This window comes from Anabrus simplex, chromosome 2 (genome assembly GCF_040414725.1).
Source record: "Anabrus simplex isolate iqAnaSimp1 chromosome 2, ASM4041472v1, whole genome shotgun sequence".
NCBI lineage: Eukaryota > Metazoa > Arthropoda > Insecta > Orthoptera > Tettigoniidae > Anabrus > Anabrus simplex.
The window spans coordinates 672,955,166-672,974,779 of NC_090266.1; the positions used below are offsets into that span (position 1 = coordinate 672,955,166).

The 19,614-nt window shown below is 38.0% G+C and overlaps 1 protein-coding gene across 2 annotated transcripts in view; it reads right to left on the bottom strand.

The window, feature by feature from the left end:
- LOC136864354 (leucine-rich repeats and immunoglobulin-like domains protein 3) overlaps positions 1-19,614 on the bottom strand; it is a 238,509-nt gene that overhangs the window by 111,911 nt on the left and 106,984 nt on the right. For both annotated transcript variants that reach the window (XM_067141239.2, XM_067141237.2), the window contains exon 7: positions 12,125-12,268. In XM_067141239.2, coding sequence (XP_066997340.2) covers positions 12,125-12,268 — 144 coding nt within the window. The remainder of the gene's footprint in view (positions 1-12,124; positions 12,269-19,614) is intronic.

Here is a 19,614-nt window from a genome sequence, read left to right on the forward strand (position 1 = left end):
CTTAAACACCTTTCACTAATTATTATTAATATTATTATTATTATTATTATTATTATTATTATTATTATTGTGTATTTGGCATAAAATTAATGTTAATGATTTGAGTGAGCAAAGTATGGATTGAATTAATGGAAAACTAGCCAGCCATTACAAGCTCATTAGACAACCCCGAAATACGAATAGTTTTCGAAACAATTTAAATTCCAATAATAATCTTCTTCTTCTTTTTCCATCTGGAGCAATACGCGAACCTGAATATTAATCTCAACGAAATCTCAGAAATGTCCAAAATCTTATATGACACAATTCTTCCTATTTATAACAATAATAATAATAATATATTAAAAAAAAAAAAAACAACCACACTCGAAGTGTAGACTTCTGCCATTCCCCAGCATCACCCGAATCCCCTTCATTCATCTGCTCCACCGCAACTGAAGCCACGCCTCTCCTCCCTTCTAACCACCTCCTCTTGCTCCTTCTCACACACGTCCCCATTTCAACTGGTCAGTGTTATTTGTATCTTGGGCATGGGTGCACACTTTGGCAATATAACTTCAAGGGGCGAGTCTCATATGTCACAATAATTTTTTTTCATTCCCTTTTAATATGCAAGATAATTTTTCTTTCTTTCTTCCCTTCTTTCTCTTTCCAACGTACCATGCCTAATAAGATCCATATTGACATATAACTAGTCCATTATTGAAGTATTTTGGATCTAAGATATCCTGTTCTACAAGGTCCCTTCAGCCAAAAATATCCGTCACCATTTTAAGCACATTAATTATGTGAATATCTGTTGAAGGCCAAGCCATAGGTCATACTTTAAATAAGCCTTATAAGATAAATATTGTTGCCAACTGCAATACTTTCATCAGCTAAGTCTGTCAAAATCGCATTTTATCTCCAGATACATACACAATAGTTCGTAAGACACAATTTTTGAACAATTTTGAAGTGTACATGTGTGTGTGTTATTTAACATAGGACTGATTAATTTTAGATTGTTTATTACAAAAATAATTATATGTCAAACTTTACAAAAACTTAACAAGTGGACTTCATGTTGTTGCTTGAGGTATCAGTCCATAGACTGGTTTGATGCAGCTCTCCCTCTCACCCTATCCTGTGCTATTTTCATTTCTACGTAACTATTGCATCCTACATCTGCTTTAATCCGCTTGTCATATTCTTACTTTGGTCTACCCCTACTGTTCTTATTGCCTACACTTCCTTCAAAAACCAACTGAATAAGTCCTGGGTGTCATAAGATGTGTCCTATCATTCGACCTCCTCTTCTCATCAAATTTCACCAAATCAATCTTCTCTCACCAATTCGATTCAGTATCTCTTCATGTGTGATTCGACCTATGCATCTCACCTTCAGCATTCTTCTGTAACACCACATTTCAAAAGCTTCTATTCTCTTTCGTTCTGAGCTAGTTATCGTCCATGTTCCACTTCCATACAATGCGACACTCCAGATGAAAGTTTTCAGAAACATCTTTCTAATTTCTATATCAATGTTTGAAGTGAGCAAATTCCTTTTCTTAAGAAAGCTCTTCATTACATGTGCCAGTCTGCATTTTATGTCCTCCTGACTTCTGCCATCGTTAGCTACTTTATTACCCAAATAACAATATTCATCTACTTCTTTGAAGACTACATATCCAAATCTAATATTTCCAGCACCACCTGCCTTCGTTCGACTGCGCTCCATTACTTTTGTTATGGACTTATTTTTTTTTCATCTTGTACTCCTTACCCAAGACTTCGTACATACCAATCAGCAATTTCGAGAAATTCTGCAGTTTTAGATAAAACAATATCATCGGCAAATCTCAAGGTTTCGATTTCCTCTCCTTGGATTGTGATTCTCTTTCCAAATTATTCTTTGATTTCCTTTACTGTCTGTTCTATGTAGACAATGAAAAAGATGGGGGACAAATTGCAGCTTGCCTCACTCCTTTCTGGATTGCTGCTGCTTTTTCAAAGCCCTTGATTCTTATCACTGCAGACTGTATTTTATACAGATTGTATATCATTCTTCGTTCTCAGTATCTGATCCCAATCACCTTCAGTATCTTAAATAGCTTGGTCCAATCAACATTATCGAATGCCTTTTCTAGATCGATGAACGCCGTGTACGTGGGCTTGTCCTTCTAAATTCGATCCTCTTAAGATCAGATGTAAAGTCAGCATTGATTCACGTGTTCTTACATTTCTTCAGAAGCCAAATTGATCTTCTCCCAATTCAGCTTCAACTTGTCTTTCCATTCTTCTGTAAATAATGTGTGTTAGAATTTTGCAGGCATGAAATACTAAACTAATGGTGCAGTAGTTTTCACGCTGTCAGCACCGGCTTTCATGGGAATAGGTATAACAACATTGTGCAAAAATCAGATGGCACTTCTCTTCTCTCATACCTTACACACTAAATTGAATAACCTTGCCATGCTGGTTTCTCCTAAGGCAGTAACTCAGAGGGAATATAATAAATTCCAGGTGCCTTGTTTCTATTTAGGTCTGTCACAGCTCTGTCAAATTCTGACCTCAAAATTGGGTCTCCCATTTCATCAGCAACAACATCCCCTTCTTGCTCCAGAACCAAATCATGTACATCTTTACCTTGATACACTTGTTGGACATGTTCCTGCCATCTTTCTGCTTTGTCTTCTTTCCCTAGAAGTGGCTTTCCATTTGAGCTCTTAATATTCATACATCTAGATTTCCTTTCTCCAAAGGTTTCCTTGATTTTCCTGTACGCAGCATCTACCTTTCCTAGGACCATACAACCTTAAACATCTTTGCACTTCTCCTTCAGGCATTCTTCCTTAGCTACCTTGCACCTTCTATCCACTTCAGTCTATAATTGTCTGTATTCTTTTCTGCCCTCTTCATTTCTAGCATTCTTGTATTTTCGTCGTTCAACAATCAGGTCTAGTATCTCCTGAGTTAACAACTGATTCTTAGTTGATCTTTTCTTCCTTCTTAACATTTCTTCAAAAGTTGTACCGACTTGATTTTTCATGACTGATCCACCCTTCTTCTATTGTGTATCCTTCAACCTCTTCATTTAGTCCTTGTGCAACATGTTACATGAAACAATCCCTCACACACTTTTCTTTCAACTTCTCTAGATTCCATTTCCTTGCATTCCTTCCTTTCTTCAACTTCAGATGGCATTTCATGACCAAAAAATTGTAGTCAGAGTCAACGTCTGCTCCTGGGAAAGTTTTGCAATCCAACGCCTGGTTTCTGAATCTCTGCCTAATCATAATGAAGTCTATTTGATACCTTCCAGTGTCTCCAGGTCCTGTCCATGTATACAGCCTTTGTTTGTGGTGTATGAATGAAGTATTGGCAAAGACTAAATTATGATCAGTACAGAATTCAACCAGCCGACTCCCACTTTCGTTCCTTTGTCCCAATCCGAATTCTCCTACTGTATTTCCTCCTTTTCCTCTGCCTACCACTGCATTCCAGTCTCCCATCACAATTAGATTCTCATCATACCAATATAAATGGTCTGTTATTGGACATTATAAATTTCCAGCTAACTCATTCCTTGTTGCCAGCATTTCGCCCCAGTGTGCTAAGTTGGGCTCATCAGTTGGTAAATGGCACACCAACCAAGAGGCATGGCTAGTGCATACCGTGGGGGCCATTGTGTAGGCTACTTGAAGCCACCGGCAGTGCCAATGCACTATGAGAGACTGGCTCATTTCCAATCACCTTTTACATATTGTATTAAATATTCTATCTCTTTATTTATTGTTTCGATTTTCTGATCGTCCACTGAACTAGTAGGCATATAGACCTGCACTATTGTGGTGGGCATTGGTTTGGTGTCTATCTCGACGACAATAATTCTTTCACTATGCTGGTCGTAGTAGATTACCCGCTGCCCTATTTCTTATTCATCATTAAACCAACTCCTGCATTTCCCCTGTTTGATTTAGTGTTCATAATTCTGTAGTCGCCTAACCAAAAATCCTCTTCTTGCTGCCACCGTACTTCACTTACACCAAGTACATCTAACTTTAGTTTATCCATCTCCCTTTTCAGATTCTCTAACCTACCACAACGATTCAAACTTGTAACAATCCATGCTTCGACTCGCAGAATGTCAGTATCCATCTTCCTGATGATCGTCCCCTCTCGTGTAGTCCCCACCCGGAGATCCGAATGGGGGACTAGTTTACTTCTGGAATATTTTACCTGGGAGGAAACCATCATCAGTACATCATTCATACACAGAGAGCTGCATGTCCTCGGGAGTTAGTTACGGCTGTAGTTTCCCGTTGCTTTCAGCTGTGTAGCAGTATCAACACAGCTAAGCCGTGTTGGGTATTATTACAAGGCCATATCAATCATCAAGACTGCCGCCTTTGCAACTTCCGAAAGGCTGTTACCCCCCTTTCGATGAACCATTCGTTAGTCTGGTCTCTTAACAGATACCTATCCGATATGGTTGACACCTGCGGGTCGGCTATCTGCTTCATTGAGATGCACAAGCCTCCCCACCGCGGCAAGGTCACATGGTATGCAGGGGACTTTATAGCAGACATATTCTAGCAGTTACGACTGTGTAAATCACATTTTTATTCTGTAAATTTATAATATAGTCCACAGTTCTTAAAGCATTTATTTTAGGCATACAAGTTGTATTATTCTTTTTTAGAACTTGCTTTATGTTGCACCGACACAGATAGGTCTTATAGCAACGATGGGATAGGAAAGGGCTAGGAGTGGGAAGGAAGCGGCCGTGGCCTTAATTAAGGTACAGCCCAATCATTTGCCTGGTGTGAAAATGGGAAACCAAGGAAGACAATCTCCAGGGCTGCCAACAGTGGGATTCAAACCCACTATCTCCCTAAGTTATATTCCTACTACTGTACATAAATTGTCAATTTTAGTTATAATGGCTGACGATGACCCTTAAAGCATCGAAACTGGTCCCGTGATGTATTACAAACTATCACTCTCATTTTTGATCCATATTGAAAATTAAATTAATATGGCTGATGATGCCCAATAGAACGGTGAAACATGCCCCCATAATATTTAGATTTTCTATGTCTAATTGACCACATAACGTGGTACTGATTGTACTGAATAGGTGGAACAATAAATGTACTCCTTTTGTAAAATAAGTGAGACCCGTGATGTATGTAATGAAAATATAACTTAATCAAATATTAAATGGTATTGATTAGGTGTACATTCCTTTAATTCTTATAATTGTGAATATTTGTTAATATGGATCATAATGAAATTCATATCTTATGACTTTTTTCTTGATTCGGTGCAACACCAGATCTCTCCCTGATCGATAATTTGGAGATGCGATCCAGTTTGGTAACGCCAACTGTCCACCTCACCATCTTACTCTCCATGATGCCCAGTTGACATTCTGTCTCAGTTGCAGTTGGCCAACAATTGCAACCACAGAGTGCAAACAGTCGGATGACAGTAAGATAGATTTATATTTGAGATTATCTTTCTTCCTACAGTCGCAAGTGACGCTGGTGGTTGTTTAATTTCATCTACAGTGCGGCTATCCTTGCATTGACCTCTTCGAGAAGTCAACTATATTTATAAGCCATAAATTTCATTTTTGTTCCGTATTGAATTGCAATTATAAGAACTGTCAATATGGATCATAATGAAATTAATATCTTGCGAGTTTTCTTGATTCGGTGCAACACCAAATCTCTCTTTGATTGATTAATTGGAGATGCAATCCAGTTTGGTTATGCCAACTGTCCACCTCATGTTATATTGTATTGAAAGGGTGGACCCTCTTGTCAATTTATTTCTTACAAGTCAGCCATAATCAGTGATAGAGGAACAGAGATACTTGAATATTGTCACTCGTGGCAGGTCCTCACCAACTACTTGAATGGTTTCAACTGCTTGTGGATATGACATCATATCGAGGCACAGACCGTATTGCGCCAGCCAATTGCTCCATTCTTGGGTTTGCAGATTAATAATAATAATAATAATAATAATAATAATAATAATAATAATAATAATAATGAAAATAGTAGCTCAATTTGAATGAACTCAAATGTCAAGTAACAAACTGCAAAGCCACATATATAGACCAAGCAGAACTAAATTTCCACAGTAGATTTAAAAAGAAGAAGATACAACCTAGGTAGTAGTAGTAGTAGTAGTAGCAGTAATAATAATAATAATAATAATAATAATAATAATAATAATAATAATAATAATTGTACCGGGCGGTACACCTCCACCCCGCTAAATTAAAATGTGCGCCAGTTGAAACTCCTCTGCTGGAGGAAGTCTGAACTTTATCTGCGCTATTAATTCTTTACCTTCTCTGAAGATGTCACCACATGGAAAACTTTGAGTTTTTGAACTGTGTCATTTGTGATGTGTTTTTGTTTCGCTTGAAGTAAGAAGTGTGAACTTTCTCTTCTAGAGGACACTACTGAAGATCAACAATAGTGCAACCTAGTGCGAAGTCAAAGAACTATTTTGTTGGAGAAATTTTTATTTCAAATGTTTGTCTTTGCTAAATTTTTTTCAGTTATTGTTTAAGTTGGCTGTATACCCCTCCCTTTCCCCTTGTTTTGCATTTAACCAATCCTGAATTTCTTTGAGTTATTTCCGACCAATCCGATGTATCTTCCCCCAACTTGGATATGTTTCTGTACCCGAGCCAATAAAAAGTTTGCGGGAGGGTGTTTTCATTCCCCTAACGCCTAGAACCTTCTGCGAGAGTATTTAAACTGCTGATTTTAGTGTCTCCGAGCCACTTCTGTTCCATCTTTCAGTGTAGAAAGTACATAGCAGGAGGCGGGAAGCGCCTCTTTCCTCGGCAGCGGTCATCAATAAGGTAATGGCCGATTAATAAATTCTTTCTTTGCTAGCTCAGCAGTTTAACTCTCGGGGCGGGTGCGAAGCGTTCCTCCATGTAACCTTTTCCTAAAATGTAACGATCTTTTCTTCTATTCTCTTTTAAGCTGCATATTGGGATAGAGAGTGCTAACCCTCTCGAGCTCCCACTTACATTGTCTTGAGGTGAACTTATTTTCTCAACCTATTCTTCGTTAATGTAAAACAAATTGCTCTTTTCTAAAGTCACCTCGATAGCATGGGATTAGCCCTTGTATTAACGGCCTAGTGCCAAGTAGGTCTTAATCAAAGTGTATTAGGAGTGCAAGTTCGCCTCCTCTCAAATTGTTATTTTAGAGGTCATTTAATTAACCTGCTTTTCATTTAATAGACCTCAGTAGATTGGGTATTTTACCCCTGTGTTTATGTCCGTTGAGGACAACTTGAAGGTGGAGTTTGGTGTGGCCTGGGAGAGGCTTAAATTTTGAGAGCGAGTGGCTCTTTTGAAAAAAAGGGTGTTGTATGCCTCGTGGAGGCTTTTCTGTGTAATTTGGAGCAAGGGCTCCTAGGTATGAATGGGGTTTTCTGCCCCTCTGTTAAAACTCGTGTTTGGGGTAAAACTGAGCTGATTGCCCAAGCAGTGTAAAATCAGGGTGCGAAGCCCAATTCCTGTAAATATTGTAACTATCCTTTTGATTTGCTACTTTGTACCTGCCATGCTTGTTATTTTTTTGTTTTTGAAAAGAAAATATAACCTTGTTAAATTTTAAATTAGTTTTGCTTTCGTAGCTGGAGACCTATTCACACCCGCACCTTCTTTCACCTCTACCTACCACGGAAAACTCCGTAACAATAATAATAATAATAATAATAATAATAATAACAACAACAACAACAACAACAACAACAACAACAACAACAATAAAATTGCAAGTAAAATTGAGCATGCCCAGAAAAACGGGTTAACCCTCAAAATGAAAATATTTGAGTTATGCGCTGCCATGTGTTGTCGGATACGAGAGCTATCTATTGTGATACTGGGCTCTCCTCCAGGGATCATATTTGCTTAAATACAAAAGGCGAATGTTCTTGCGTTTCTGGATTTGATCTATCTGTAATGTCAAGAATGGGCTAACCCACTGCTGTAACTGACATATTCAGTATAAGCAGTAGGCGAATGTCTCTAGTAATTCAACAGAAAAAACATACAGTTCTCCTCAGGTAAGCTTGCATGTTTTACTTTTATTATGTACCACTAGGTACAGCAGTAAATTCATATTAATGGAAATTTTGCAGTGTTTTACAATACAACCAAAGTTTCTTCGTTAAATACCACAATAATTATTTACTTATTAGAGGTGGACAAAAGAGGACGTCACAGCAATTGCCTAAGTAAATGCAGCGATGAAAACCTGGCATTTGCTCAAGCTCATACCAAGTTTTCCTGCTCAATCCAGTCATTATATGGTACCTGGACATACATTTTTACCATGTGACTTTCTTTTAGAATTTGTTTCACGTCGCACCGACACAGTTAGGTCTTACGGTGACAATGGGAGAGGAAAGGGCTAGAAGTGGGAAGGAAGCGGCCGTGGCCTTAATAAAGGTACAGCCCCAGCATTTGCATGGTGTGAAGATTGGAAACCACAGAAAACCATCTTCAGGGCTGCTGACAATGGAGTACGAACCCACTATCTCTCGGATGCAAGCTCACAGCTGCGCGCCCCTAACCGCACGACCAACTTGCCTGGTTTTACTATGTGACCCGGGCTTTGCTCTTATTGAGGAAAAAAAAAAAAGAGGCAAGTGTCTTATATTTATGTTCCTGATCAATGGATGGAGCTAGTTAAGAAAACGAGAGTTAAAAATCTTTTCAGTGTTGTCAAAATGACAACTGGTATGTTTATCACAGCAATACCTTTTCTCGATAAAGTACAGACAAAAATAGTGAGAGAATCTGGTCAAAAGGTACTGCCAAGCAAGCTTACTTGCTTGAAAGTAACTAAAAGCCAACCTTTTAAGCTCTTTTTTAAGCATAGCTATGGTGAAATTGAGAGTTATGATTCTGTGGACATTAGAAAAAAACAAAATATCTGGTACACCTTCACTTAGTTGTGAGACATTTCCCCTCAAATATCATCGTCCAAGAGCTATAAATCCTGCAAAACTGAAAGACTTACAGGAACTAATGGATATTCCACCAGTTTATGATTAATACTATCAAAACCTTAAATCTGTTCCAGAATCTGAGACTATTCCTGATGTGCCATTTTTGACCATAGCACTGATTACTGTTAAATAACACCTTTAACCATATATTTCCAGGATAAGATACTGTTGTACTACTTGGGAAATGCAATAGATAAAGTATAACATGTTAAAAAAGAGGGTAAATGAAAGATGTAATGATCACTTTCGAGATATTACAAAAAACATATTTTCAATACCACCTGTGATAGGTGTGTAATGGATTGACGAAGTTTAATGTAAAGCTTCTCTTTGTTTATTAATAATGTCTTGTTTTGGGTAATAAAATATGAAAAATTATACTGTCTGCTTGAACCTTATGTTTACAAAAATGAATGAAGGTAATGTCTTATATTTTTTTCAGCCTCATTCACAAACCTCAAATTTTCTCCATTTTAAATAAGCGTGGGTTAACCCATTTTTCCGGGTATGTCTTTAATTCTGAAATAGTTGACGTAAGCAAAAATGGCAGAACGCAAAATAATTGGTATAATAGGCAGCCCATTAAATACTGATAAGGTTCAGATGTTAAGGAAAAGTCATATTTCCTTCCCGAGCTCATTTCACCCGAAATCTGAAAATTAACTGTGTTGACGTGTCCCTGCACTGTTTAAAGCAAGTTTATGTTGCACATAAATGCATGATTTTGCCATTTTCATTGTTTAGGGATGATATAAGGTCATATTTATTTATATTTCAAGCATTTTTGTTTAAATCGAGGCAATGTTCTTAACAGGTACATGTTATCTGCATCGAGTTGCAAACACAGGATTTCAAAATAATGCAGTAGATGTCTTTCTTTCTTTTCCCGAAACAGATGTGTAACAGGTTTAGAAGACATGATCCCAAGAAATAGATGGTGACAAGGAAGAACTGGAAAGATTTTCCCTCTTGATTATCATAATTCTATTTACACAAATATATTTTATTCAGTACCAGTTTCGGCCCTACTGAATAAAGTATATTCATGTAAATAGAGTTGTGTTGATCAGAAGGGAAAATCTCTCCAATTCTTCTTTGTCATTGTCAATTCATCAACATGGAAATTAAATTAATAAATTATGTTAAGTTGATGAAGGAACGCGTGCCAACAGATACCAAAAATCCTAATACTCTGCCTTTTATGTTTATATTGTTTAATTTTTTGAAAGGAAAATGGTGTGCAAACTGCATCTCAGGGTTATGATAATGAATAAATTTTTAAAGGTTTGGCATAACTATTGTAGCTCTGTCAGACGGCATGATTAATTTCATCTGCTGTTTTATCGTTAAACACTTTTTTTTGGCAAGTTTAATGTTAGTAATACCCTATTCCCAAAATACTTATGTCATCTTACCGCATTAAGGTATTTGCTTTACGTCCCACTAAATACATTTTACGGTTTTCAGGGACGCAGAGATGCCAGAATGTAGTCCGTCAGCAGTTCTTTTACGTGCCAGTAAATCTACTGTCACGAGGCTGACGTATTTGAGCACATTCAAATACGACCAGACTGAGCCAGGACCGAACTTGCCAAGTTAGGGTCAGAAGGTCAGCACCTCAACAGCCTGAGCCACTCAACCCAGCACAAAATTACTGAAGGCAGTCTCTAGGTCAGTACTCTTAGATGTGTAATACCTTGCCAGTTGCCCCACTGTGCAACATTCTTAAAAATAAAATTTTCCCATCATGCTTATCTTTCTACCCACTGAGAACATTTTCTTCACTTCATATTTTCTGTAACAGAGGTAGAATGATATCAAAGGTGGTTTTAATATCAGGTTTGAGTACTTCCAATGGTATATTATATTCTCTGCCTATAATTTCTGTCAGTGCCATTTTATGTCTAAAATGAGCAGTTATCATACATTCAGTAACAGGAATCCATTTGATAAGGATTATCATACCGTATCAACTAGGAAGTATTCTAACAATCTTTGTGTTCAATATTCAGTATTTTCTCTAACTCCTCCATGGTAGAGAATAATGGATCCAATTTGATTCCTTACCTCTCAATAACCTGAGCCACTTTCCTTCACTTATTTTATGAATATCTAGCTTAGAACCTCAATTTCCTTTATAAGCTGTCACATCTTCTCTTTAAAAAAACCATGGCGCAACAGCCCCGAAGGGCCATGGCCTACCAAGCGACTGCTGCTCAGCCCAAAGGCCTACAGATTACGAGGTGTCGTGTGGTCAGCACGACAGATCCTCTCGGCCGTTATTCTTGGCTTTCTAGAGCAGGGCCGCTATCTCACCATCAGATAGCTCCTCAATTGTAATCACGTACGCTGAGTGGACATCGAACCAGCCCTTGGATGCAGGTAAAAAACCCTGACCTGGCCGGGAATCTAACCCGGGGTCTCTGAGTAAGAGGCAGGCACGCTACCCCTACACCGCGGGGCTAGTCACATCTTCTCTTAGGGTTCCAATATTCCAAAAAAGATTCTCGTCTTCTGCTGCATGAAAAGTTTGTCACCAGATGACCTGACCGGTTTTCACATTTTTTATATACAGTATAATATATTTTTTTATAATAGCATTCAAGACATGTAGGCCATGAGCATACGGTAGCACATGCATGACTTTGGTCTTGGTGATGAGAAAGTGAGGTTTCAAAGATCTAGTTTAACTACAAGGCAGTGGTTTCCTTATCTATTTAACCCCAGAGAGGAAGGCTGCCTAATCTGCCAACTTTCTCGTACTCTTTATCTAACACAGCTGTTAAAAGATAGTCTTTAATATTAATATCAACAATTCACAAACCCAGGTAAAAGAAAACAAAAATCAAATAACATCAAATATTAGCCAATAAAAGGTATGTTAGAAATCAATAAAACTAAGCACTTTATTTACAAAAACATTTTTCTTAAATGCAATACTTCTCTGATCACAAGCAAAAGGACAAGTGCAACTATATTACAGTAAACAATTGTTCCAAAATTGTTATCCACAGCATAAAGTAGCGTTTGATTGATTACTAAAATACCAAATGCTAAGGAAAATAAGGTGCAGAAAGAGACTTACAACTGACTTAAATTCTTCAGTCCCCAAAAGGCACCATCTTGCAGTATATTTATAGAATTTCGTTGAAGTTTCAGAGTGTGAAGTCCATCCAATCCAGAAAAGGACAAACCTTCAATTCTTGTGAATTTATTTTTGTTCAATTCTCTGGAATTACATTAAAAATTTTTTATTATACATATGCCACATGTTTATCACTCAACAATGCTATATAGTAACCAAACCATTCAAGTGGCTAACTATAATGGATAAATTTGTTCATAATTATGCACCACGAAGTTTAAAACATAAAATGAAAATACAGCACCTCCTCCTGTCACCGATAATACATTCTTGGGTAGGTACAAGACTTGAAATAAATGTATGCATTGCTGACAAACCAGCAATAAGGAAGTAATAATGAATGATCTGTGCTGATCAGAAACTTAGGGACACTGATATGTTATGGAAATGGGACTTCAATAGACTTCTCCATGGCCACAGTGGTTAAAAGCCAACACTGTATTTTGTGTTTGGAGGTTCAAACCACATGCTGGCATAATACTTGTATACATTTATTACAGTCCTACTGAGCCACAATAATGAGGATCAATAGTAATTATAATCACATTTTACCATACTTTCGATGTACTCTACCATGTCTGGATGTTAGGTAGACCATTAGAGAGCTCTTTATAAAGAAAGCAACTCTCACAGCCAAAGAAGTGATGGGATTGTGGATAAACTTCAGATACCTTGACATACGGTGAGCAAATTAAAGAATTAAAAAAATTAAAGAAGTTGGTATACGGTTGGTTGGTATATGGGTTGTTCTCAAATGCATCTTGGTTATCACCAGACGTCACTGGATCATCGCTAACAGGTGGTTCCTTTTCGATGGACATAGTTTCCTGCAGATGTCTTTAAACACTTTGAAACATATATCCTCATTTCAAATATTCTTCTTCATATAAGCATTGTGCTTCCCATGCATTACGTCTGGCTTCTACAAAGAGTAATATAACAACATCCACGAACTCACCACCCAAAATTTATAGTGGTTGCCTATATAAGAACAGTGATTCAAATGAGAAGACAAGTTTGTCTTGCTGCAAACACCACAGTGTTGAATCATGTGTTGAATCATGCACCTCTTAAGCCCAGATAGTACTGTAGTAACCACTGCCAATGAGCAGAGTGAAGTAAGGAGGCACTTTTGTGTATGTGGGGCTTGCCCTTTCTCCATCCATCACCCCTGGATTGTACGTGTACAATTTATGAGGGAAAAAAAAAAGTTAATAATTTCTTAGTTGAATGAATCCAGCATAATGTTGACAATGGTATACAGTACACATTTGTCGGTAGCCAGTGTTAATATGATGATACTTATTATGTCTACTTTCTTTATTATTACTTTGTTATGAGGATATCTGAGACATCAGGAAAGTCAAATCTTCATACGCGATGCCTATCTGATCACAATATGAACATAAAAGTCAGAAGTAAAAGAGGGTTTGAACTCTTACTGGTCTGAAAAACCAGTTATCTACCCAACATAATTACATGCTGCTACCTGAATCATGCAGCTTTGCGCATTATAACTTTGTAATCACTAGAAGATTGAAGTAATCATTTAAAAAATCTGCTTGTGTATGTACTATTACTGTACTATACAAACTATATCCACCCCTGTAGTTTTTACTGGGAAAGTACATATCTGATGGGTCCAAGAGGTCACTTTCTCTCGAAAGAAAAGGGCAGATGCGATGCCATCGGAGATGTGATAGGTTAGGATCAATTACAGACATATCTTTTCAGCACCATATTGTACCTACCTTATGGCCTGGTTTCAAGCCTTTACTGAATACTCTAACAGTAGTAGTTAGATGGCATAAGCTATAATGTCTGGTGTATACATTTATGTGTAGTAGTTTATGTTTAATTAATATGAATCCAGGCCTGCCAACTGCCAAAGCACTTCCCAAAATACATAAAACTGATGTTCCTATCCGACCCATTACACTGTCCTGCGATGGTTTCATTGCCGCCATCCTGTATTGCTTTTTAGGATGACTTCTTCATCCTGAATCAGGATCCAATGTTAATTTTTCCCCATCATATCACATTTTCTCAAAAATCCTATATTACATTTATTTCATCACATGCACTAATGCACTTCTTACGTTGTTAGGAATGTTGCTTTAATTTAGATTTCTATATTCTTTTATTATTTTATTTTATTATTTTATTAATTCGACATCCTCCAGCCATCTCATAGTCCTGTTATATCATGCTCAGAGTGTAGAGCTGGCAACTTTCGCTGTCATCTTGATGGCCTCTCTCCATTCCGCACAGGATAAGCCTCGGTGATCTCTTATCCATTTGTTCCCTGGCGTGTATTCCTGGAATAGTCCAACGCCCTTTCCTTTGTGCGGCAACTTCGTCGATGACTGAACTTGTGAAACTGTGGACGTACCATTCTCAGTACGTTATGAGCCTTAATGCGCTGTAAATTATGGTCCATTTGGCTGTATATATATTATTTTTTTTTACAGATCTGTTAATACAATACACTACATATCTTTATATTATATTCATAAGTATACCAGTGTAAGATAGCAGTGTTCAGATGGGTGAAAATAATAAGAAAGAAGCGTTCTTTACATATGATAATAATAATCTTGCATGTGCGCGTGCTGCATATTCATCAAATTTTCATTTTGAATTTGCACAAAAACCTGATGTGATAGGGGAAAACTGACTTCAGTTCTGGAATCAGCATGCCCGAAATATAAAAGATTACTATGTAAACTTCATGCAATGATCAGAAAGTTTGAATTCACAGGTCAGTGTTATTAATTACAGACCCAGTCCTTTATATAAAATTTCATGGTTCATCCAACATTTCCTCAAAAGAAATTTTTTATGTGGGAATTTCGCTAAGAACACTAATGAATTGGTTGGAAAACTAAATCATGTTACTATTAAACCCAACTATTCTTTCCATTCCTTCAATATTTTTAACATGTACCCAAGCATCCCGATTTCAAAAATTTTTCCTATTATTCACAACAATTTAAACAAACACAGTGGCCTGAGCCCACTAGAAATTCAAGATTTCATATCTATTCTAAAAATGGTTTTGTATAACAATTATTTCACATTTGACAATACCATTCATCAGCAAAATGAATGAATTTAATAATATTATTTTTTGGACATGATATGTGGATGACACTCTTGTGATCATGAACAAAAGTGCAACTGTCGCCATCACCACTCTATCCAATCTTAATCACATTGACCCACATATCAAGTTTACACTAGAATCAGATGATGACTGCAAAGCAGTTGAAACATGTACTGTCAATTTTATAAAAAATTGCCAAAGGCAAATAAAGTATCGATTAGGTGGATAACAAATATTTCTTCGATTGTTAGAGAGCCGAGGAGGAAGCAGATCTGTCTTGCAATTCCATTCGGATGAGGTGTTGATCTTGAGGGGTGGTCTGTGTGCAGTGACCAGACCCATCTTGTCATGTTCTACGGCCTTCTTTGAACCATTCTGTACACACCTGTTGCACTGCCTACACACTTCGTCCCACACAAGCAGGAATATTCCAGATGGATGCATCGCGTTCTCCCGTGACAATAATGCCCTCTGTTTCAAACTCGCTCATTTGAGGGGACAGTTCTCGCATACGCCTGCGAGGCATCCTGCATATCTGCTCAAGTCAGACTGATCCATTACCTTCGGTTTACAGCGACGAGAGCCGCAGGCATATCTTGCCAGTCGGTGGTGGTGCACCGATATATGGACGTGGACCTCGAACCTGAGGGCCAACATGTATCAAAATGCTAATCATTTCTTCAAAACATGCACACATCCTGTGAATATGAACTTCCTGTCTCCAGTCTTTCAAGGAGTTCTGATTTTTGTGAACATGAGTGTTAAGTCTCTCAAGGCTCTGTTGAATTCTGATGTCAAGATTGGGTCTTCCATTTCATCAGCATCAACAATCTTGTTCTAGAACCTTATCTTCCACTACTTTACCTTGATACAACTGTTGGGAATGTTCCTGCCATCTTTCTGCCTTGTCTTCTTTCCCTGGAAGCAGTCTTCAATCTGAGCTCTTAACATTCACACACCTAGTTTTCATTTCACCAAAGGTTTTCTTGATTTTCCAGTATGCTGCATCTACCTTTCCTACAACCATATAACCTTCAACAGCCATTCTTCCTTAGCTGTCTTGCACTCCCTATCTACTTCATTCTTTAATCATTTATCTAGAACCGAGCTCGACAGCTGCAGTCGCTTAAGTGTAGCCAGTATCCAGTATTCGGGAGATAGTGGGTTCAAACCCCACTGTCGGCAGCCCTGAAGATGGTTTTCCATGGTTTCCCGTTTTCACACCAGGCAAATGCTGGGGCTGTACCTTAATTAAGGCCACGGCCGCTTTCTTCCCACTCCTAGCCCTTTCCTGTCCCATCGTCGCCATAAGACCTATCTGTGTCAATGTGACGTAAAGCAAAAAAAAATATCTAGATCTCATCTCCTTGGATTCCTTCCCTACTTCAATTTCTTCAACTTCAGGTGACATTTCATGACCAGCAAGTCGGGGTCTCAGTCGACATCTGCTCTTGGAAAGGTCTTGCACAACACCTAGTTTCTGAATCTCTGGCTAATCATAATGAAGTCTCGTTTAGACCCTCCAGTGTCTCCAAGGGCCTGTTCCACGAACGCACTTTGCAACTTTGCACTTTTCAATTCTTGCAAAGTGCAAAGTCTTTCTGTTCCACCATGATCTAGGTATTACTTTTCAATTTCTTTGCAAAGTGAAAAGTCTTATGTATGAGTGAACCGATCATGTCCATGGTCAAACTGTATAATACTCCATGATTTTAATACTTTATTTTTCGTGGTGAATTTGACAATAATTGTGGTACTGGCAGTTTTAAAGTTTTGATCATGGGAAATAAAGAAAATTACAAGAAGCTAGCGGTGTTAGAAGTTGTCAAGGAGAAACGGGACATTCTTTTTGGCAACTTAGGAAATAACCTAACACATGATGACAAGCGATCCGCTTGGACTGAAGTTCTAAAGAAAACTCAGTCTTTGCAGTTAGCTGGAGCCGAACAATCTTGGACATACGCGAGGGATAATCTATTTGGATTATGGAAATGTCGGGCACTACTAAGTAAATATTTACGTTTTCATTAAATGCATTAATCGAGAATATATCGCTTAAATCAATTTGTATAATCTCACATATGTCGATGCAGCATGTTACATAAAATAGTAATGTAGAAGTGATTGAAGAATATATATATCACGTCTGAAGCATTAAAATTCTAGCTTTTAGGCAAAAAGAGATTATGCCAAGAAAACTGGAAGTGAAGGAAGGAAAGATAAGCCATTGGATGAGGTGGATGCTGCTCTCTTCGACATCCTACAGAAAGATTCAGCCGTTCTGGACGGATTGAATCGTCCAGAAAGCTACATGGAAGATCAAGCGACCGTGGAGCCAATACCGACTCCTGCTGAACTTCCCAGTGGCAAAAACCTACAAAACACACCGAGGAGAAAGAAAAGGAAGCTGTCGAATTCCCCACGTCCTATTGCTAACATTGAAGAAGATATGGTGACAAAAAAACTGAGGCAGGAACTTCTCCGTGTGGAAATTTACCACAGGAAGTTGCAAACTCTGAAGTTGGAAAGGGAACTGGAAATACTACCTTCAGAATTTACTAGCGACATTGCAGCTTCTGCTTCGCAAAATTTTGTCTATACTACAGATGAATGTATGGAATACATAGCCAATGAAAGTACTGAGCGATTGATGTGAACTTAAATTTCATAGTAACATGTTTATTGTATGTAGATTAGAACTATAGTATAGTAAATAAAAACGAATGTTATTAATATAGAAACAGATATTACTGTTCAGTTCAGTTAGTGAAATATCTCAACAACGAATTGAGTTTAGCAACGGGGTCTAAATCGGGTGCCTCATCATTTCCAGGACTGGGGTCTTCATTTTCATCCATTAAGGTAAGTAAGTCATCATTTTCTCTTCCAACCTTACGTGCAATATTATGCAATGCAATACACGCTAAGACCACCTTTCCTGCTCTTGTTGGACATAATCGTAAGTGGTTTAAGCAGGGAAAACGTTCCTTTAAAATTTTGATACTGTTCTCAACAATACGCCATGTCGATGTATGTGCCTTGTTAAATCGTTGCTCAACAGCATCGTCAGGATTTCTATTAAGAGGGGGTATTAGCCACTCTTTTAGTTCATAGGCACTGTCACCTAATATAATGGCTCCTGGGAACGGTCTCCAACCTGAGTCAATACGTCTACATACAGCAGTGTTTCTTAGGACCCTGGAATCGAGCACGCTACCCGGCCAACTAGCATTAGCATTGAAGAAGGTCAAGTCTGCACCACTAATCACCATAATATTGAGAGAATGATGCCCATGTCTATAAACATAAACCTCCTCATGCTCAGTAGGAGCAACAATATTAACGAGAGTACCGTCAACACATCCACACACAGAAGGAAAGCCACCCTTCATTAGAAATTCCGTCGCTATATTATGTGGATTATCAGGCCAACGTACTATGTTAGGAAATATTACATATACTATAGCATCTACGACTTTAGTAACAGTTCTGCAAACAGTTTATTTTGATGTCCCATGCATTGCTGCCACACCATACAGCTGGGCACCATTTCCTAACCAATGTAAGCATATCAGAATTTGTTCCTTTTCGGAAAGGGATTGACTTCTTTTTGTTGCAGGTTTCAATAAATGACCAATCATTTCAAGAATATAGTCAGTCTGTAATGGGGTAACACGAAAACATTCGCGAAATTCCGTCGAAGTGAGGTTATGAAAATTAATCCTGTCTTTGTATGTTCTCTTGTTGGATTCTTCATCACTGTCCTCACCTGATAACAAAAGCTCTCGTCGTAACATGTTTATATCCTAAACCAAATTCTAGGCCGAGAAACTAGTGTATACACTCGTTAATTAACAAAAGAAAAGAGAATCATCTCTTTGCAAAATTTCTGAAAACTTTTCACTTCATTACTTTGCACATTGCATTTCTGTACCAATGGAGGAACATAACAGGCTTGAAAAGTGAAAAGATTCCTAACTTTTCACTTTGCAAGCTAGATCTGAAAACTGATGGTGGAACAAAATCTGAACTGAAAAGTGCAAAGTGAAAAGTTGCAAAGTTCGTTGGTGGAACAGGCTCCAAGTCTCGTCCAGGCATACAGTCATTGTTTGTGGTGTTTGAACCACGTATTATTTAGGACTAAATTATGATTGGTGCAGAATTCAGCCAGCCAATTTCTTATTTCATTCCCTTGCCCCAGTCCGAATTTTCCTACTACGTTACCTCCTCTTCCTTTGCCTACCACTGCATTCCAGTCTCCCATCAAAATCAGAATTCTCATCTTCTTTTACATATCGTACCGGGCGAGTTGGCCGTGCGTGTA